The sequence below is a fragment of the Mustelus asterias genome, chromosome 11 (assembly GCF_964213995.1).
Source record: "Mustelus asterias chromosome 11, sMusAst1.hap1.1, whole genome shotgun sequence".
In the NCBI taxonomy this organism is placed as follows: domain Eukaryota; kingdom Metazoa; phylum Chordata; class Chondrichthyes; order Carcharhiniformes; family Triakidae; genus Mustelus; species Mustelus asterias.
The window spans coordinates 21,780,774-21,798,157 of NC_135811.1; the positions used below are offsets into that span (position 1 = coordinate 21,780,774).

Below are 17,384 nucleotides of genomic sequence, written 5' to 3' on the forward strand. Positions count from 1 at the left end.
AAGAATGTGCTCAGGGGGAGCGGTCACTCCCCCTGCTCCCCCTCTAGCTGCACCGCTGGCTGCAGTGGTAATGTCACTGGACACTAATTCAGAGGCTCAGGCAATGCTCTGGGGACATGGGTTCAAATCCTATCACGGCAGCTGCTGGAATTTAAATATCCCACTCTAGTGATTGATCCCATTTAGTTTTTGGATGTGCCTATGACCTAGTTGGTTCCTGCCCTCCCCACCTTGAGACCTCTGGCACAGTGAGATTTATAAATCCTCACACCAACCCAACCCTGCCTCCTGCCATGAGACGTTTGAAAGCTGCCACACTAGCTTTCCCACATCTGTGGGTTGCAGATGCCTCTCCAGACTGAGTGTGCCGTCAGCAGCCCCTTATCATGCTTGAGGCCCCCTGGACCAATATGCATGACTCTGCGGACAACAGTTTGGGCATGACTAAGACTAGACTGCCATGTCCTTCCCTGATTGGGACAAGGAGCGTGTTGGAAAGGTAAGCAACGTAAAGTGAGAAATCTTTCAGGTCACTAGCCTCCCATTCTGGCCCCAAATCACAGGTGCCACTCTGATATAGATTCTTTTCCCACCAGGCGTAGAGTACGTTTCCCCTACTGTCCCAGTCGTGTGTGTGAATCCTACATTCCCCACTGCACCCCTCGTCTTGCAGGCACTTCCCAGGTCTCTGGCCATGTCCCCATTCCTGAGTGCAAGCCTCCCCTTTATCCACAGTGCACATTACCCCTCTATTAAACTCCAATAAATTGGTTGAACATGGCTTCCCTTTCATGGCGGAATCTTCCCGATTGCATCGAGTATTTCTAAGTGCCCAGCTATAACTTCCTTAATAATTGATTCTAACACCTTCCCCGTGACAGACATCAGGCTAACTTGCCTGCAATTTCCTGGGGCACCCCCTGCACTGTGTTATATTTTGTAGTGGTGGTCCACCATTGGCCAGCAGTGGTATCTTCCAGTCCCACCACTGTCAACAGGATTTCCAGTTGTTTGCCCCTCCTCCACCAGGGAATCTACAGCAAGTTTGCTGTTGGCAGGAGCAGAAGATCCCAAAGAACGGGAACAGTTGCAATATCATGCCCCTATTTTCTGCCTCCCTCCCTTCTTGCATAGTGGGTTACCTTTGCTACTTTCGAGTCAGATGGATTCTTTCCGGAATCTAGTGAATTGGAAAATGAACACCAACGCACCTGCTACTTCATTAGCCACATCTCCTTCAGGACTCTAGGATGAAGTCAACTAGGATCCAGAGACTCCTCAACCACAGCCCCATCATGTTTCTCAGTGTCACTTCCCTGTGGTTGTAATTTCGCCAACTTCCTCTCTCCCTTCCACTTCCTGATTTAGAATACCTTTTGTATCTTTTATAGTGAAAACAGAAGCAAAATATTTGTTCCTTTCATTTGCGATTTCATATTATCTACTATTAACTTCTCGTTGTCATTCTCTGGAGGACCAACACTCATTTTACTTACTCTTTTCCTTGTTAAAAACATGGAGAAACTCTTGCTAGCCATTTTTACATTTCTAGCTAGCTTCCTCATATTGTAATTTCTTTCTTCTGACTAATGTTCTTGTCATTCTCTGTCATTTTTAATATTCTGAACAATCATCTGGCCTGCCACTCATCTTTGCACATTTTATACTCTTTCCTTAAGTTTGTTGCTTTCCTCAACTTATTTAGTTAACCATGGATGATGAGTCCTTCCCTTGGAATGTTTCTTTATAGTAGGAATACACTGTTTCTGAGTATTCTGAAATATCCCCTTAAATATCTGCCATTGCTTCTCTATTCGCATATCCTCTAGCCTAGTATCCCAGTTCATTTCAGCTATTTCAGCTTTCATGCCCACATAATTGCCTTTTTTAAAGTTTAAAATGCTAATGTTAAACTCACTCTTCTCCCTTCCAAACTGCATGTAAAATTCAATCATATTGTGGTTGCTGCTACGCAGGGGGATCTTTACTCAGATCATTAATTAATCACGTCATATCACACAACATCAAGTCTAATATAACCTGCTCTCTAGTTGGTTCCAGAACATGCTTCCCACTGCTCGAAGAAACTATTACAAAGGCTTTTTACGGTTTCCTCATCTAGGCTACTACTGCCAACCTGATCTTTCCAGTTTATGTGTAGATTAAGATTGCCCATTATTATTGCCATCCCTTTTATACCTCACACCCAAGATTTCTTCTTGTCTACCTTGTCCTCCATTGTGGTTACTGGTAGGAGGGCCTGAAGACCACTCCCACTGGTGACTTATTTTCCCCACTATTCCTCATCTCCATACAAACTGATTCTACATCCTGACCTTCTGAGCTAAGGGCACCTCTTTATTTTACCCCAATGCCACCCTTGACTAACAGTGCCACCCCTCCACCTTTACTTTGTTTCCTATTGTTATTGAATGTATCCCCTTAATATTCAGGACCCAATCTTTATCATCCTGCAGCCACATCTCCATAATGGCTATCAAATCAAATTTATTTACTTCACTGTATACCATCAATTCATTTCCTATGCTATGAATGTGATGCACTTTCAGATATAGAGTCTTTAGGTTTATTTTTTATTATCTTTGTAACATCTAGTCTTGACTGTTGGTGTATTCTTAGGTTTTTTCTCTCAGTCCCTTTCTGCCAATCTCTGACCCTCATTTTCTATATTACTATTTTGTTCTCCAGCCTGGACCATTCCCCTGATTTGCTACCCAAGCTTGTTTAAAGCCCCCTACTTCCCTGGTGATGCAACTTGCCAGAACACTGATCCCAGAAGAGTTCAGGTGTCGACTGCCCCAACAGTACAGTCCCTACTTTCCCAAATACTGATGCCAGTGCCCCATGAACCAGAACCCACTTCTTCCAGTCATGCGTTCATTTCCCTAATGTTAATTTCCCTATGCCAAAACCAATTTGCCTACGGCTTAGTCCTGCTTCTTAATTTAGTACCTAGTGCTTCATACTAACTATGCAGAAACTCCTCCCTTGCCTATGTAGTTGTCACCAACCTCTACCCTGACAATTGGATCCTCCCACTCCCCCTCTACCTCCTCTCCAGCCCTGAGCAAATGTGCATAAACTACACCATTATTGGTGTACACCAAATACACCATTATTCCTACAAAACTCATCTCCAAACTCCGTGGCCTAGGGCTCGGTTCCTCCCTCTGTGACTGGATGCTAGACTTCCTAACCCATAGACCACAGTCAGTAAGAATAGGCAACAGCACCTCCTCCACAATCATCCTCAACACCGATGCCCCACAAGGCTGTGTCCTCAGCCCCTTATTCTACTCCTTATACACCTATGACTGTGTGGCTAAATTCCCCTCCAACTCAATTTTCAAGTTTGCTGATGACACCACGTGGTAGGTTGGATCTCAAACAAAGACAAGACGGAGTGCAGGAAAGAGATAGAGAATCTGGTGAATTGGTGCGACGACAATAATTTCTCCCTTAATGTCAACAAAATGAAGGAGATAGTCATTGACTTCAGGAAGTGTAGTGGAAGACATGCCCCTGTCTACATCAATGGGGATGAAGTGGAAGTGGTCGAGAGTTTCAAGTTTCTAAGCGTCCAGATCACCAAAAACTTATTCTGGTCTCTCCATGCTGATGCTATAGTTAAGAAAGCCCACCAATGCCTCTACTTTTTCAGGGGGCTAAGGAACTTTGGCACGTCCGCTATGACGCTCACCAACTTTTACAGATGAACCATTGAAAGCATTCTTTCTGGTTGTATCACTGCTTGGTATGGCTCCTGCTCTGCCCAAGACCGCAAAAATCTACAAAGGGTCGTGAACGAAGCTCAGTCCATCTCGCAAACCAACCTCCCATCCATTGACTCTGAGTACACTTCCCGCTGCCTCGGAAAAGCAGCCAGCATAATCAAGGACCCACACAGCCCAGGCATACTCTCTTCCACCTTCTTCCGTCAGGAAAAAAATACAAATGTCTGAGGTCACGTACCAACCAGCTCAAGGACAGCTTCTTCCCTGTTGCCTTCAGGCTTTTGAACGGACCTACCGCATATTAAGTTGATCTTTCTGTATACCCTAGCTACGACTGTAACATTACATTCTGCACTCTCTCCTTTCCTTCTCTAACCACGCTATGCTTTGTCTGTGTAGCATGCAGGAAACAATAATTTTCACTGTATACTAATACATATAACAGTAATAAATCAAATCAAATCAGTGTCCTGAACACTGGCACTGGGCAGACAACACTGCCGTCCAGGTATTTTTTCCCCTTCCTCATGTTGTGCAGTGTCTTCAGTTCAGCTTCTAGATCAATAATCCTGATCAGAATTCCCCTAACTGCTTACACTTTCTGCACACGTGTTTGTCCTGGATCACCTTGGCATTCAAAAGTTCCTACATTTCACATCTGACCTGCCATTGTTATTTATGTTATTTTGTTAATTTAACTTAATTACTTTCTTAATTAACTTAGAGTAATTACTATGTCTGCTACAATTTACTGTGCTTATTAAATGCCAGTACCACCCGTCTGTGGCAGGTGGTGAAGGATCCAACAAGGGTAAACCTACTTGACCTTGCCCTCACTAATCTACTTGTCGCAGATGCATCTGTCCATGACAGTATCAGTAGGAGCGACAAAGTCCTGTCTTCACATTGAAGATGCCCTCCATCGTGTTGTGTGACACTACCTCCTGCTAAATGGAATAGATTTCAAACGGATCTAGCAACTCAAAACTGGGCATCCATAATATACTGTGGGTCATCATCAGCAGCAGAATTGTGTACAACCACAGTCTGTAACCTCATGGCCTGGCATATCCCTTACTCAACCAAACCATCCAGCCAGAGGATCAACCCTGACTCAATGAAGAGTATAGGATGGCATGTCAGGAATAGCACCAGGGAAATATAAAAATCAGATGTCAACGTGGTGATGCTACAACACAAGGCTGTATGTCAATCAATGAGAGCAGCATGCGACAGATAGAGATTCCACAACTCTAAACGTTTGCAATCCTGCCAATTCCAATGATGAATGGTGTTGGATAATTAAACAACTAACTGGAGCAGGAGGCACCACATGTATCCCCAATTATGGGGGAGCCCAGCACATCGGGGGAGGCAGTTGTGTAGTGGTATTGTCATGAGACTAAAATCCAGAGGACCCGGTTTCGAATCCCACCACAGCAGATGGTTAAATTTGAATTCAGTACAAAATCTGGAATTAAAAGTCGACTGATGACCACGAAACTATTGTGGATTGTCGTAAAAACCCATTTGGTACACTAATAACCTTTAGGGAAGGAAATCTGTCATCCTTACCCGGTCTGGCCTATATCTGATTCCAGACCCACAGCAATGTAAGATAATTATGAATGACAAAGGCCATCTAGCCCAGCTCATCTTACTGATCCAGAATGACATATGAGCATCCATTAAAGGAGCAGGAGTATGCTATTCGGCCCCTTGAGCCTGCTCCACTATTTCATCACATAGCCTGCACTATACCTTGGTTTCTATATCTTGGTTTCAGATAAAGCTCGGCACAACATCGTGGGCCGAAGGGCCTGTTCTGTGCTGTACTGTTCTATGTTCTATGTTCATACCTGTGGCTACAACTCAAAAATACTTAATTGGTTGCAAAAGGATGTGGAATATCATTAAAGCTGCTGTATAAATATAGGTTTTAACTTTCTTGCATTCCCCCCTACACGCTGTTTGCAGAGCGACAGCAGCAATGGTGAAATTGGAGGCTCAACGCTGATTCTCCCAGGATAATTAATCATAGAGCAATCAACTAATGTTAGGAAAGTGGCTACTGAGAAATCACAAAATTTACAAAACAATTCAACACTGGAGCTAATACAACCTCCCCATTCTGACTTCACTGGCACCAACCCACTGTATACCACAAAAATGGCAACTGCCCCTTTTAGGCTATTTTTTTTCTCTTTGTTCATTGTTGGGATGTGGGCATTACTGACAAAGCCAGCATTTGTTGCCCATTCCAATTGAGTCATGGTATTAAATTGCTGTTGGTCTGGAGTCACACATAGACCAGATCAGGTAGGAATGGAAGATTTCCTTCCCCAAAAGGCATTGGTAAACCACATTGATTTTCACAACAATCAACAGCAGTTTCATGATTACCATTACTGAGAGTAGCTTTCAATTCCAGATTTATAAATTCCACCAGCTGCCCTAGTAAGATTTTGTTTTATTCATTCATGGGACATGGGCATCACTGGCTGGCCAGTATTTTTTGCCCATCCTCAGCTGTCCTTGTTTAGAGGGCAGTTGAGAGTCAACCACATTGCTCTGGAGTCACATGAAGGCCAGACCGGGTAAGGATGGCAGAATTCCTTCTCTGAAGGACATTAGTGAACCAGATGGGTTTTTCCGACAATCAACAATGATTTTATAGTCATCAGTAGATTCTGAATTCCAGATATTTTTTGTTGAATACAAATTCCACCATCTGCCGTGGCGGGATTTGAACCCAGGTCTCCAGAACATTAGCTGAGTTTATGGATTAATAGTCAAATCGTGATAATACCATTTGGCCATCACCTCCCCTGTTCCCAGTGTGTAGCCTGAGTCTCTGGGTTACTTGATCAATAACAATACAATGACATCACATCTCCCCGAATGACATTATCCCTCGGATTTGTCAATCAGACAAATCTAACAGCAGCTCAGCAAAAATGTAGATTGAGTTGTCGTCCTGAATTTTACAATTGAATTGTTGCTCCTTCCCCCAGAAACTGTTGTACGAATTGTGTTGTACACTGTGAATTTACAGACTATATGGAGTGAACCTTGGCAGGAGTAGAGATTTGTAAGACCTTTCATTAAGCAAGCTCCCAGTGACAAATACTCCCAGACCTTGAAAGAGCAATAAAATGGGCGAAAGTGACTCAACACCCTGTTTTGCATTGCACACAGCTTTTATTTTCTTACATTTATTTTTGATGATTCCCAAGCCTCTGGTACATCAACACAGCACATCATCAGTATTGTGTTGACTTAAGGGCAGAATAAAAATTTAGATTACTACTTATATGTTGCTTAAATTCAAAAGAGACTTTTGAGAAGTCTATACCTTTTCAATTTGTGGTGCTAAACCTTGGAAGTGACCCTCCCAATACCCGAACCCCACCCACCATCCGCTACCAACTCACCCTAACCCCCCAACAAATCCCACACCCCATACTCTCACCCCATGCTGCTGCCCTCACCCCGCCCACCAATTCCCCACCCCCATCACCCACCACTTCACCTCACCCCCTCACCCCACCCAACCTCTCCCACTCCCCCCACACCCACCTTCACCACTCGTCCCACCTGTCGTCCCAGCCCACCACTCCCCTGCATTCAAACATCCCCCACCCTGGCACGTTGGAGTCTTTTCACCTAAATGTACTTTACAATGGCATTTATTTTACAACTGTGAGGTTCTGCTTCGAGTAGTATTTATCATCGAGCACCACAGCGTTTCATGGCTCCCTGCAGTGTTATTTCATTTCAGTGTTTAAGGTTGAATGTTATTCCTTTATTCGTTCCTACTCTCCTCATGCATGATGCTGAGCAATGGAAGTTGGCTCCATTCAGTGACGTTTGAACTATCTGCTAGGTGGGTATAAGTGTGAGCTCTTCCTGAGAAACCCATCCACTTCCCTGTGAGGACCATAGTTTGTCCCTGAACAGTTGTCTAGTGGTGCTTTATGGAGTGCCTTTGCAAAGTCACAGAACACAAACCAATATGTAATTCATGTTGTCACTGTGCACAGCATTGACTTAGGGTTCATGAAAATGATTGGCTTTGGTGGGATGGACAATGTCGAGGAATATAGTGGTATGAAAGTGATGCACTGGCACATCACTAAAGTGTTCAGAGTATGTATGAAGGGAATACGTTATCATTTGACTGCTGTGTCAAACCTGGCTGGGTCACATCGCTCCCAAATGCCAAGGCAACGCAGGATGTAATCTTGGCAAGCTTCTGTAAAATGCAGGGTTATGTGTGTTTGTCAATAATCACGTGATGATTCTGCTGAACCACTCTCTGTGAGGACAATGCTATCATTACTCATAGCTTTGAGTGCATGCTGTCATATAACAGATCATTGCATCCTGATGTCCGATGGCACCTCGGGGCTCAGTATCAAGATGCAGTCTCTGCATTAATCACATGTGGGAGCTTTAATCATACGTGAGAGCTGGTGTTTGGAGAGATGTTGCTGTTTGGATGTAGCTCCTTTGAGATAGTCCAGTGCTCATCATTGACAAATATTTCTCATCTGAGAGCCACTTTGTTAAGTTGCTGTCATACTGGCACAAGAGCATCTGTGTTTGCAATAGCATTCCAGCCTCTTGATGGATATCATGGCCACAGACTTGCAGCTGTCACGGTCAAAAAGACTACACGATGTGCGATTGTTTAAGGATGTGCTCCGATGGCGTGCTAAGCACAATCCACAGTGGCCACATGATCCCGAGGCTAACTTCCAAGGATGACCCCATCATTAGGTTGACGGTGACTTACGCTTCCTCCATGATCACTGTGAGATTGATGACCTTTTGTTACATGTTGAAGTTGACAATTAGGTATTATTGTGTCTGCTGCTTTGAAGCATGAAGAGAACTGAAATCTTAAAAAATTATCCCTATTGGAATCTTGTAACTATGAGGTTGTCACAGGCATGTCTGCCGCTTCATGCCCATGCAATAGCATCTACATAAGGCTCGTCTGAATCTTCGCCCTCTTCAGCATCCCTTCAACATCCTCAATGTCTGAGGAGACATCCAGTTCCTCCATGTCTCCCTGTAGCCACACATTCCAGCAAACAACAATGATGAGGCTCACTCTCTGCAGTAAGTATTGGAGAACCAATTCTCCATATACTTTGGGATGGCATGGTGGCGCAATGGTTAGCACTGCTGCCTCACAGCTCCAGGGACCTGAGTTCGATTCCCGGCTTGGGTCACTATCTGTGTGGAGTTTGCCCATTCTCCCCGTGTCTGCGTGGGTTTGCTCCCGGGGCTCCGGTTTCCTCCCACACTCCAAAGATGTGCAGGTTAGTTGGATTGACCATGCTAAATTGCCCCTTAGGGCCCCGTATGTGTAGGTTGGAGGGATTAGCGGGGTAAATGTGTGGGGTTGTGGGGATAGGGCCTGGGGTGGGATTATTGCCGGTGCAGACTCGATGGGCCAAATGGCCTCCTTCTGCACAGTAAGAAGTTTAACAACACCAGGTTAAAGTCCAACAGGTTTATTTGGTAGCAAAAGCCACACAAGCTTTCGAGGCTCTGAGCCCCTTCTTCAGGTGAGTGGGAATTCTGTTCACAAACAGAACTTATAAGACACAGACTCAATTTACATGAATAATGGTTGGAATGCGAATACTTACAACTAATCCAGTCTTTAAGAAACAAAACAATGGGAGTGGAGAGAGCATCAAGACAGGCTAAAAAGATGTGTATTGTCTCCAGACAAGACAGCCAGTGAAACTCTGCAGGTCCACGCAACTGTGGGAGTTACAAATAGTGTGACATAAATTCTGATTCTAGGATCGCATGATAAAGACTCAGGAGGAAAAAAGCAGAAATATTTATGTGAAATAGTGTGACATAAACCCAATATCCCGGTTGAGGCCGTCCTTGTGTGTGCGGAGCTGGCTATCAGTTTCTGCTCCGCGACTCTGCGCTGTCGTGTGTCGCGAAGGCCGCCTTGGAGAACGCTTACCCGAATATCAGAGGCCGAATGCCCGTGACCGCTGAAGTGCTCCCCAACAGGAAGAGAACAGTCTTGCCTGGTGATTGTCGAGCACGCACGACACACGACAGCGCAGAGTCGCGGAGCAGAAACTGATAGCCAGGTTCCGCACACACAAGGACGGCCTCAACCGGGATATTGGGTTTATGTCACACTATTTCACATAAATATTTCTGCTTTTTTCCTCCTGAGTCTTTATCATGCGATCCTAGAATCAGAATTTATGTCGCACTATTTGTAACTCCCACAGTTGCGTGGACCTGCAGAGTTTCACTGGCTGTCTTGTCTGGAGACAATACACATCTTTTTAGCCTGTCTTGATGCTCTCTCCACTCCCATTGTTTTGTTTCTTAAAGACTGGATTAGTTGTAAGTATTCGCATTCCAACCATTATTCATGTAAATTGAGTCTGTGTCTTATAAGTTCTGTTTGTGAACAGAATTCCCACTCACCTGAAGAAGGGGCTCAGAGCCTCGAAAGCTTGTGTGGCTTTTGCTACCAAATAAACCTGTTGGACTTTAACCTGGTGTTGTTAAACTTCTTACTGTGTTTACCCCAGTCCAACGCCGGCATCTCCACATCCTTCTGCACTGTCAGGATTCTATGATTCTATGAATCCCACCTGACCAGTCCAAGCATCAAAAACACATCTTTAAAAGATCAATTTTAAGGACATTGTGGTTGAGTGTGCAGCATTGTATCTCTTCTCAGATGCACTCAGCCAACAATGAACAGACATCATTAGCCATGTCTTCCGGATAGCCCTTATCACTGAGGTGCCAACCCTCCAAATGCCAAATCCCCACAAGTATCTCGAGCTCCTGGAAGTGACTCAAAACGTAAGCGCATAAACATGCTGAATCTGCTTTCCGTGATCAGAAATCATCTGGGTGTTCAGAGTGAAATCCTTTTCTATTAATGAATCTCAGAGGCTGCAGCTAGCAAACTCTCAAGGCCACAGAATGCAGTCAGTGGAACCTGAATTTGAGGGAAGACTGAGATTCCAACAGATTCCACAGCTCTGGCAGCCTGGCTTGCTTCATCCATGCAGAACTGCATGTAATGATGAGTGCTACTGAAAAGGGCACCTCCCTCATAGAGTCGCGTATCACCGATTGCAAGATTCTGCAAAGGTCCCCAGTGGAGCCCTGGAAAAGTCTGCAGGCAAAAACCTTCAGTGTGGCAGTGACCTTCAGAGCTACTGGGATTGGATGTCTTCCAAGTTAGTGTGACCTGAGATCCTCAAGGAGAATGTCACAAATATGAGTTACCATATCCCTAATCAAATGAAGGCACCTTCAGCGCAGTCTTGATCATCTGAATGTATGAATTGAGTCATCTGTAGACCACTTGTTGTGCCAAATGTTCATGGATTTGACCCCTCTCCATCAGCATCAGGTTCTCCCTGGGGTACCACTGGCTCTTGTTTCTCAAGGTGATGGTCTTCTCTGAGCTTATACTCAATTATATCTGTTCACAGATACAAAGAGGAATGGAAGCATGCAGGCTGCAGGCAATGCTGCCTTCTTGATAGCTTTGATTAGAATGAAGAAAAGGAGAGCCTGTCACCAACTGGCACAGTTCAGGGAAGACTATTATCCTGAGGAAGATCAGAGACAGGTCCTGGCATTGCCTGCAGCCTGCATTCTTCATTCCTCTTTGTATCTGTGAACAGATGTAATTGAGCATTCATTGGTATTTCCTGTGGAATGGTCTCTCTCTATATACAAGGCAGGAATGCAGTCTGCAGCCCTTTACTTTCCCTCAGTCTGCACATCACATATCAAGATTACACTTTGCAAGCTGATATCCCCTTGGAGGACATGTGGCTGAACTCTCCCCTCACAATGAGAGTCTCTCCCTCACAATGAGAGTCTTAGAGTCAAGGGACCCAAGTTCCAGGAACTACAGTCAGCCTTGTGTTGGTTGTCCTCCAGTGGCCTTGATGATAACTATTGATTACCAATCCTTGCACTTTTGTCCTGATTACAAGGCTCCCTTGATTATCATGATCAGAACACTGGAAACATGGGGAATTGTATGGTCCATGCTGTCCCTGCGCAGCAGACATGGCCATTGACTTTTGTCACCCCACATCCATTCTGATGTGGCTCTGTGAGGATCAGATGCCAATTAAGACCATATGCACTGCAGCTCTAAAACCTTAGTGGATTTTCACCTGAATGTGCATTATTGGTAAAGGAGCCAATCTCACCCATTATGCATGAGACCTCGAGTTCAGCATTCAGCTGAGCCATGTTCCCCATGGTTTGCGCAGGACATTTATAGGGTGGCCCTTCAATTGGCCAAGAATCGCTGTGGTAAACATCTTGCCCATGCCCTGGGATGCTTCCCAGACCGATATTTTTCAAGCTTGTTTTTTTAATCTACATCAATGTAAGGTGAGCTCCAAAATTATGCTGCTGACTTTCATATGTGAGACCAGCTTCTATCCCTCCCTATCACTCACAATGTTCCTCCCATCCTCTTCTACACTCACCACCTCCTAATTCTCCTTCATCCTATCACTATGCAGTCTCCCCCTGTAGCCTTGAACCCACGATTATCCATGTGGATATTCCTGTTCTCGCCACTGACCCTGTTAATATTGATGCCCCCATACACTTTGTCGCCGCACCAGTTCACCAGATTCTCTATCTCATTCCTGTACTCTGTCTCATCATTGTTTGAGATCCGACCCACTACGGTGGTGTCGTCAGCAAACTTGAAAATCGAATTGGCGGGGAATTTGGCCACACGGTTATAGTGTATAAGGAGTATAGTAGGGGGCTGAGAACACAGCCTTGTGGGGCACCGGTGTTGAGGATGATCGTGGAGAAGGTGTTGTTGCCTATCCTTACTGGTTCTGGTCTGTGAGTTAGGAAGTTCAGGATTCAGTCGGAGAGGGAGGTGTCGAGGCCCAGGCCACAGAGTTTGGAGATGAATTTTGTGGGAATAATGGTGTTGAAGGCTGAGCTGTAGTCAATAAATAGGAGTCTGACATAGGTGTCCTTGTTATCTAGATGTTCCAGGGTTGAGTGTAGGGCCAGGGAGATGGCACCTGCTGTGGACCTGTTGCGGCGATAGACAAACTGCAGTGGATCCAGGTAGTCCGGGAGAGTGGAATTGATTCGTGCCATGACTAGCCTTTCGAAGCACTTCATAATGATGGATATCAGAGCCACCGGACGATAGTCATTAAGGCACGCTGCTTGGTTTTTCTTAGATACCAGGATGATAGTTGTCTTCTTGAAGCAGGGGAATGCAGCGCTCAGGGTTGAGAGGGTCATGACCAGACACTGCCCAGGTAATACTCTGGCAACACCTTGCAGTACCTGATAACTATCCACTGGCACTACCCAGACAGTGCCCCCTAGCACTACCTGAGCAATGTCTCCTGGCAATGCCGGGATGGAGTCTGGGCAGTGCTGGGAGCAATAGCAGGGTACTGCCCTGGAGGTGTAATAGGGCAGTGCCTGGGCAGGTTCCAGGATGAACTGGTTTGCTCCCTCTGTGCAGGGCCGGCCTTTAATAATCTGATCTTCGGCGAGCAGGACGGGTAAATCTGCCAGCGATACATCAAGGAACCCATGACTTCAAGTTTTTTTCTAAGTGCTGCACTATACGGCAGAGAAATTTGCTGATTTCTGGGAAAATCTTGCCCAGAGTATTTCACTTGCATTTTGTGTTTTGCTTTCAAATTGAATGCATTTGTGACATTTTTTCTTCTCCTTTTCTGTTTTTCTTATTCTGCTTCCCCGGTTTTTCATCCCATCCCAATTATTTCACATTCTTTTGTTCCGTTCATATCTCTGCATTATTTCACTGATGAGTTTTCCTATCATCTAACAATTTTCTATTCAGCTGTTTGAATTAGTTTGCAGGTCAGTTAATCAATGAACTCCCCATATTTGCTGTATTGTTTGATTCTCTCCCCTTCGCCTTTCACCGGCTTGAAGTTTTACTTGCCTGACCCTAGGGTTAGGGTTAGGGTTAGGATTAGGGTCAGTCAGACCCCCCCCCACCCCCCATGCTTTGCAGTGTTAACTCCACAGTGATGCCACCAACCAGCTCCCCGCTCATTAGCTTTCCATCAGGCCTGAAGCCATTAGTGAAGGCTGCAGATGCAGGTAGGTCTACGCTGGGGAGGTGCAGAGAGAAGGAGGGTTGATCAGATCGCTTGCTGATGCTGGAAGGGATTTGGGGAGGATGTTGGGGAAGGGGGAGATCAGGGGCCAGGGGAGGGATCACGGGTACATGGTAAGGGGAATTTGGAGGCTAGAAACAGGGAAATCAGAAGGTGGAAGTTGGGGGATTTGGGCGAGGAGCAAGGGTCGGCTGCGGAAGGAGGAGTGTTTAATCATGGAAGTTCCTCAGGCAACCACACCAGATCCAGGGAATAGATCTAAAAACACTTAATCTCCTGAAATCAAGTCCACAGGTCAGTGAAGCTGCTGAGGAGTTGAGAAACCTGGTCGACAGTAGTTAAAGTTGAATAATATATTGACAAGAGGCTCACATTCTCATTGTTATATTTAATGTTCCAACCCACCTTTGAGGATTTGATGATTGTAAGTGTTTAAAAAATGTAAATTTTAGCTACCTGAAAAGTTGCTGTATTTCGTCTTGTCCAAAGCAACAAACGTGTGTTAATATCCTCTGGGGACCAGGGTAATTTTTTAACTGGTCTTTGTGGTGTCCCACCCCATGGAACATCATCCGTAAAACAGCCTAATCTGCTGTAGCAGATTTGAGAAGCTGTAAAGAGAAGTCTTTTTTTTAAGCAAGTCACACAAAATAAGATTAATATAAAATATATGTTTATCCCCTTATTTAAATCACTCAGTGCCAAACATGATGTCAATGAGTAGAAAGTATAATTGAATAGATAAAGGAAGCCTACCCATTCACCTCGTGCACTACTCAATGTACCACTGCATCACTTATTTACTAATAGCCTCTATGGGATCCTAGATTTACTTAAGGGGGAATCTGCAAAAAGTCATGATTTAACATAGTGCTCTATAAGGTAAGAACTATACGTAGAAATTATCCAATCGCACCAACACTTAACATACTTCAGCCTACTATGGGTAGAATCTTTTCACTTTCGTTTTTAAATGTGGGATGGGACCATTTCTGGCTCCCAACCCTGAAAGCTAATGAGGTTTGCCCATCTGCACAATCTTACCAGTGGTGGACAATTAACAGGCAGGCACTTGGAGCCCTGTTTGATTAACAATGGTGAGTGGGTGATGCAGGCAGAAAGGCCAATGTGAGCACCCAAGGTTCTGGGCAGCCAGCTGCGCCACAGGGAAAGGTGGGTGCTAACACTGAAGGAGGGCGACCACAAGGGCATTTCACGATGGAGATACCCTCCAAAACTTAAAAGCAAACGGTGGCTACAGCTGCCAGGTCATGACTGTGGCGTGGGAACCCCTCTACAGAAAGGTCAGCAGTCAGAGAAATGGCTCTTTGGCACCGGCAGTTCCAGGGATGTCCTGCTGCTGGGGGGACCCTCCAGCACTGACTGGCTTTGGACTCAGCAAGGGCCCATCTGCTATCAGTAAGGGCCTTGGGGTGTCACCAATTTGCTAAGTGGCCACTTGCTTGTTGATCATTAGTTGATCACTCCTAAGCAGATAGCCGGTGCCATTCAAACCCCCTTCGGGCAAGATCACTGGGAAGCGGGAATGGATTGGGATGGAGATGGGAATGTGTCAGGAAGCCGTCCTGAAATGAGACTTTCAGAAATTCTAACTCCACCCCACCCAACTTCCAGGATCAGCTCAGCACAGCTGATTCCACTTTTGATCTACCCAGTCAATGAATATATAAATTTGCCTAACCTGCATCAAGTACAGGTCAAAAAGAAAATATATAAAACTGTTGTGCACACATACTGTTAGAGAGAGAAGCAGAGGAAAGAAAATAATCCAGAATCGCAATACTTTTGGTGTTGCAATAAGTGTTAGTTATGTTGCTACATACAGCTAACAGCAACTTAACTGGGCACAGAAATGCCAAGCTGTATTGTTTTGTTCTTACCTTCCACTGTGTTCCCCAAAGTCAATGCCGCAAATATGAGCCACAGCATCTAAGATGGAATTTATAAGAAATCATTTTAAAAATTGAATGAAGGTAATATATTCAGGAATCATAGTCATGAAATGTGACTTACTTTAGCGAACACCTGGCGTGTGAGCAAGTGGTGACTGTTAGTGTAATGAGTGGACGAAAATATATATATACACATATCCATGTGCTGACGGTGCTATTTTTATTCATGTGAAACAAGCAGATGACAAATTTATTCTTGGAAGAACTTCAAACGATGCCAAGTAGTTTTATGAGCGTAAGGCTTCCGTGATCTTACCAGACTATTGCAAACAGATATTTTGAAATTAAAACCATGTTTTGCTTATTTGCATAATCCTTATCAATGAATTAATAAAGTGATTTACATGGGTGCAACACTATAAGGCACTTTTAATTCTGTCAGATGCTGTTTTAAATGTCATAAACATTTAGAAAGTTCAATAACACATGAAGCGGAATGCTTTATTACAGAGTGATATCCATTTTAATTTCAGAAAAACATTGCTTCATAGTCCAAAGTTGTATGGCCTCACCCTTGTCCTCCAGGGCACTACGGTGGCACAGTGGTTAGCATTGCTGCCTCACAGCGACAGTGACCAAGGTTCAATTCCTGGCTTGGTCACTGTCTGCATGGAGTCTGCATGTTCTCCCCATGTCTGCGTGGGTTTCCTCCGGGTGCTCCAGTTTCCTCTCACAGTCTGAAAGACATGCTGGTTAGATGCATTGGCCATGCTAAATTCTCCCTCAGTGTACCCGAACAGGCACCAGAGTGTGGCAACTAGGGGATTTTCACTGCAATGTTAATGTAAGCCTACGAGTGACACTAATAAATAAACTTCAAACAATATTAACATTTTAACATTAACTATATTGACCTGAAAATGGAGTTGAAGCCCATGATCGTATTGGATGGTGGGCTGGAGAAGGCTTGAAGGGCTGTGTAGTCTACTCCTGCTCCTATTTCTTGTGTTCTTCTTTTCTTCATTGATGCCATTGAGCACTGAAATATAATTATCTAAATGTAACAATGACAATAATTTACATTAACGTGGGAACTTTCATGTTAAAAAAAGTCTGAATGTACTTCACTGTTTGGCACGAGGGAAATGGGCATTGAGTCAGGAAGGGAGAGATTAGGAAGGTTGATTGAAGTTTTGGTTGATGAAATTGGGTCTACCACTAATGATAGTTGAAGTGAGGGATAAACTGGAGTCAGAAGAACAGAGTATTCAGAAGGGGAGAGAACATTTGAGTACTGAAGCAAGATTAGGCCATTTTGACCAGCGAGTCTGTTCTGCCATTCTATGGGTCCGTTGCTGTTCTGTGTACTAATTCCAGATACCTGCCTTTGCCATATATCCTGTATTATCTTTGGTTTACAAAAGTCTTTAGAACTCCATATTTCTGGTAATAACAAGAAGGAAAACAAATTAACATTCGTCAGTTGTGGTAATCATTTGAAATGGGGATTCACATTAAATGGTAACGGTGAGATCCCATAT

The 17,384-nt window shown here is 44.5% G+C and overlaps 1 protein-coding gene across 1 annotated transcript in view; it reads right to left on the minus strand.

Annotated features, from left to right (window-relative positions):
* LOC144500881 (pancreatic lipase-related protein 2-like) overlaps positions 1–15,880 on the minus strand; it is a 36,836-nt gene extending 20,956 nt beyond the window's left edge. The window contains exons 1-2 of the mRNA XM_078224356.1: positions 15,832–15,880; positions 14,387–14,541 (exon numbers count right to left, since the gene is read on the minus strand). Coding sequence (XP_078080482.1) covers positions 14,387–14,541; positions 15,832–15,880 — 204 coding nt within the window. The remainder of the gene's footprint in view (positions 1–14,386; positions 14,542–15,831) is intronic.
* Between the last annotated feature and the right edge of the window lie 1,504 nt (positions 15,881–17,384).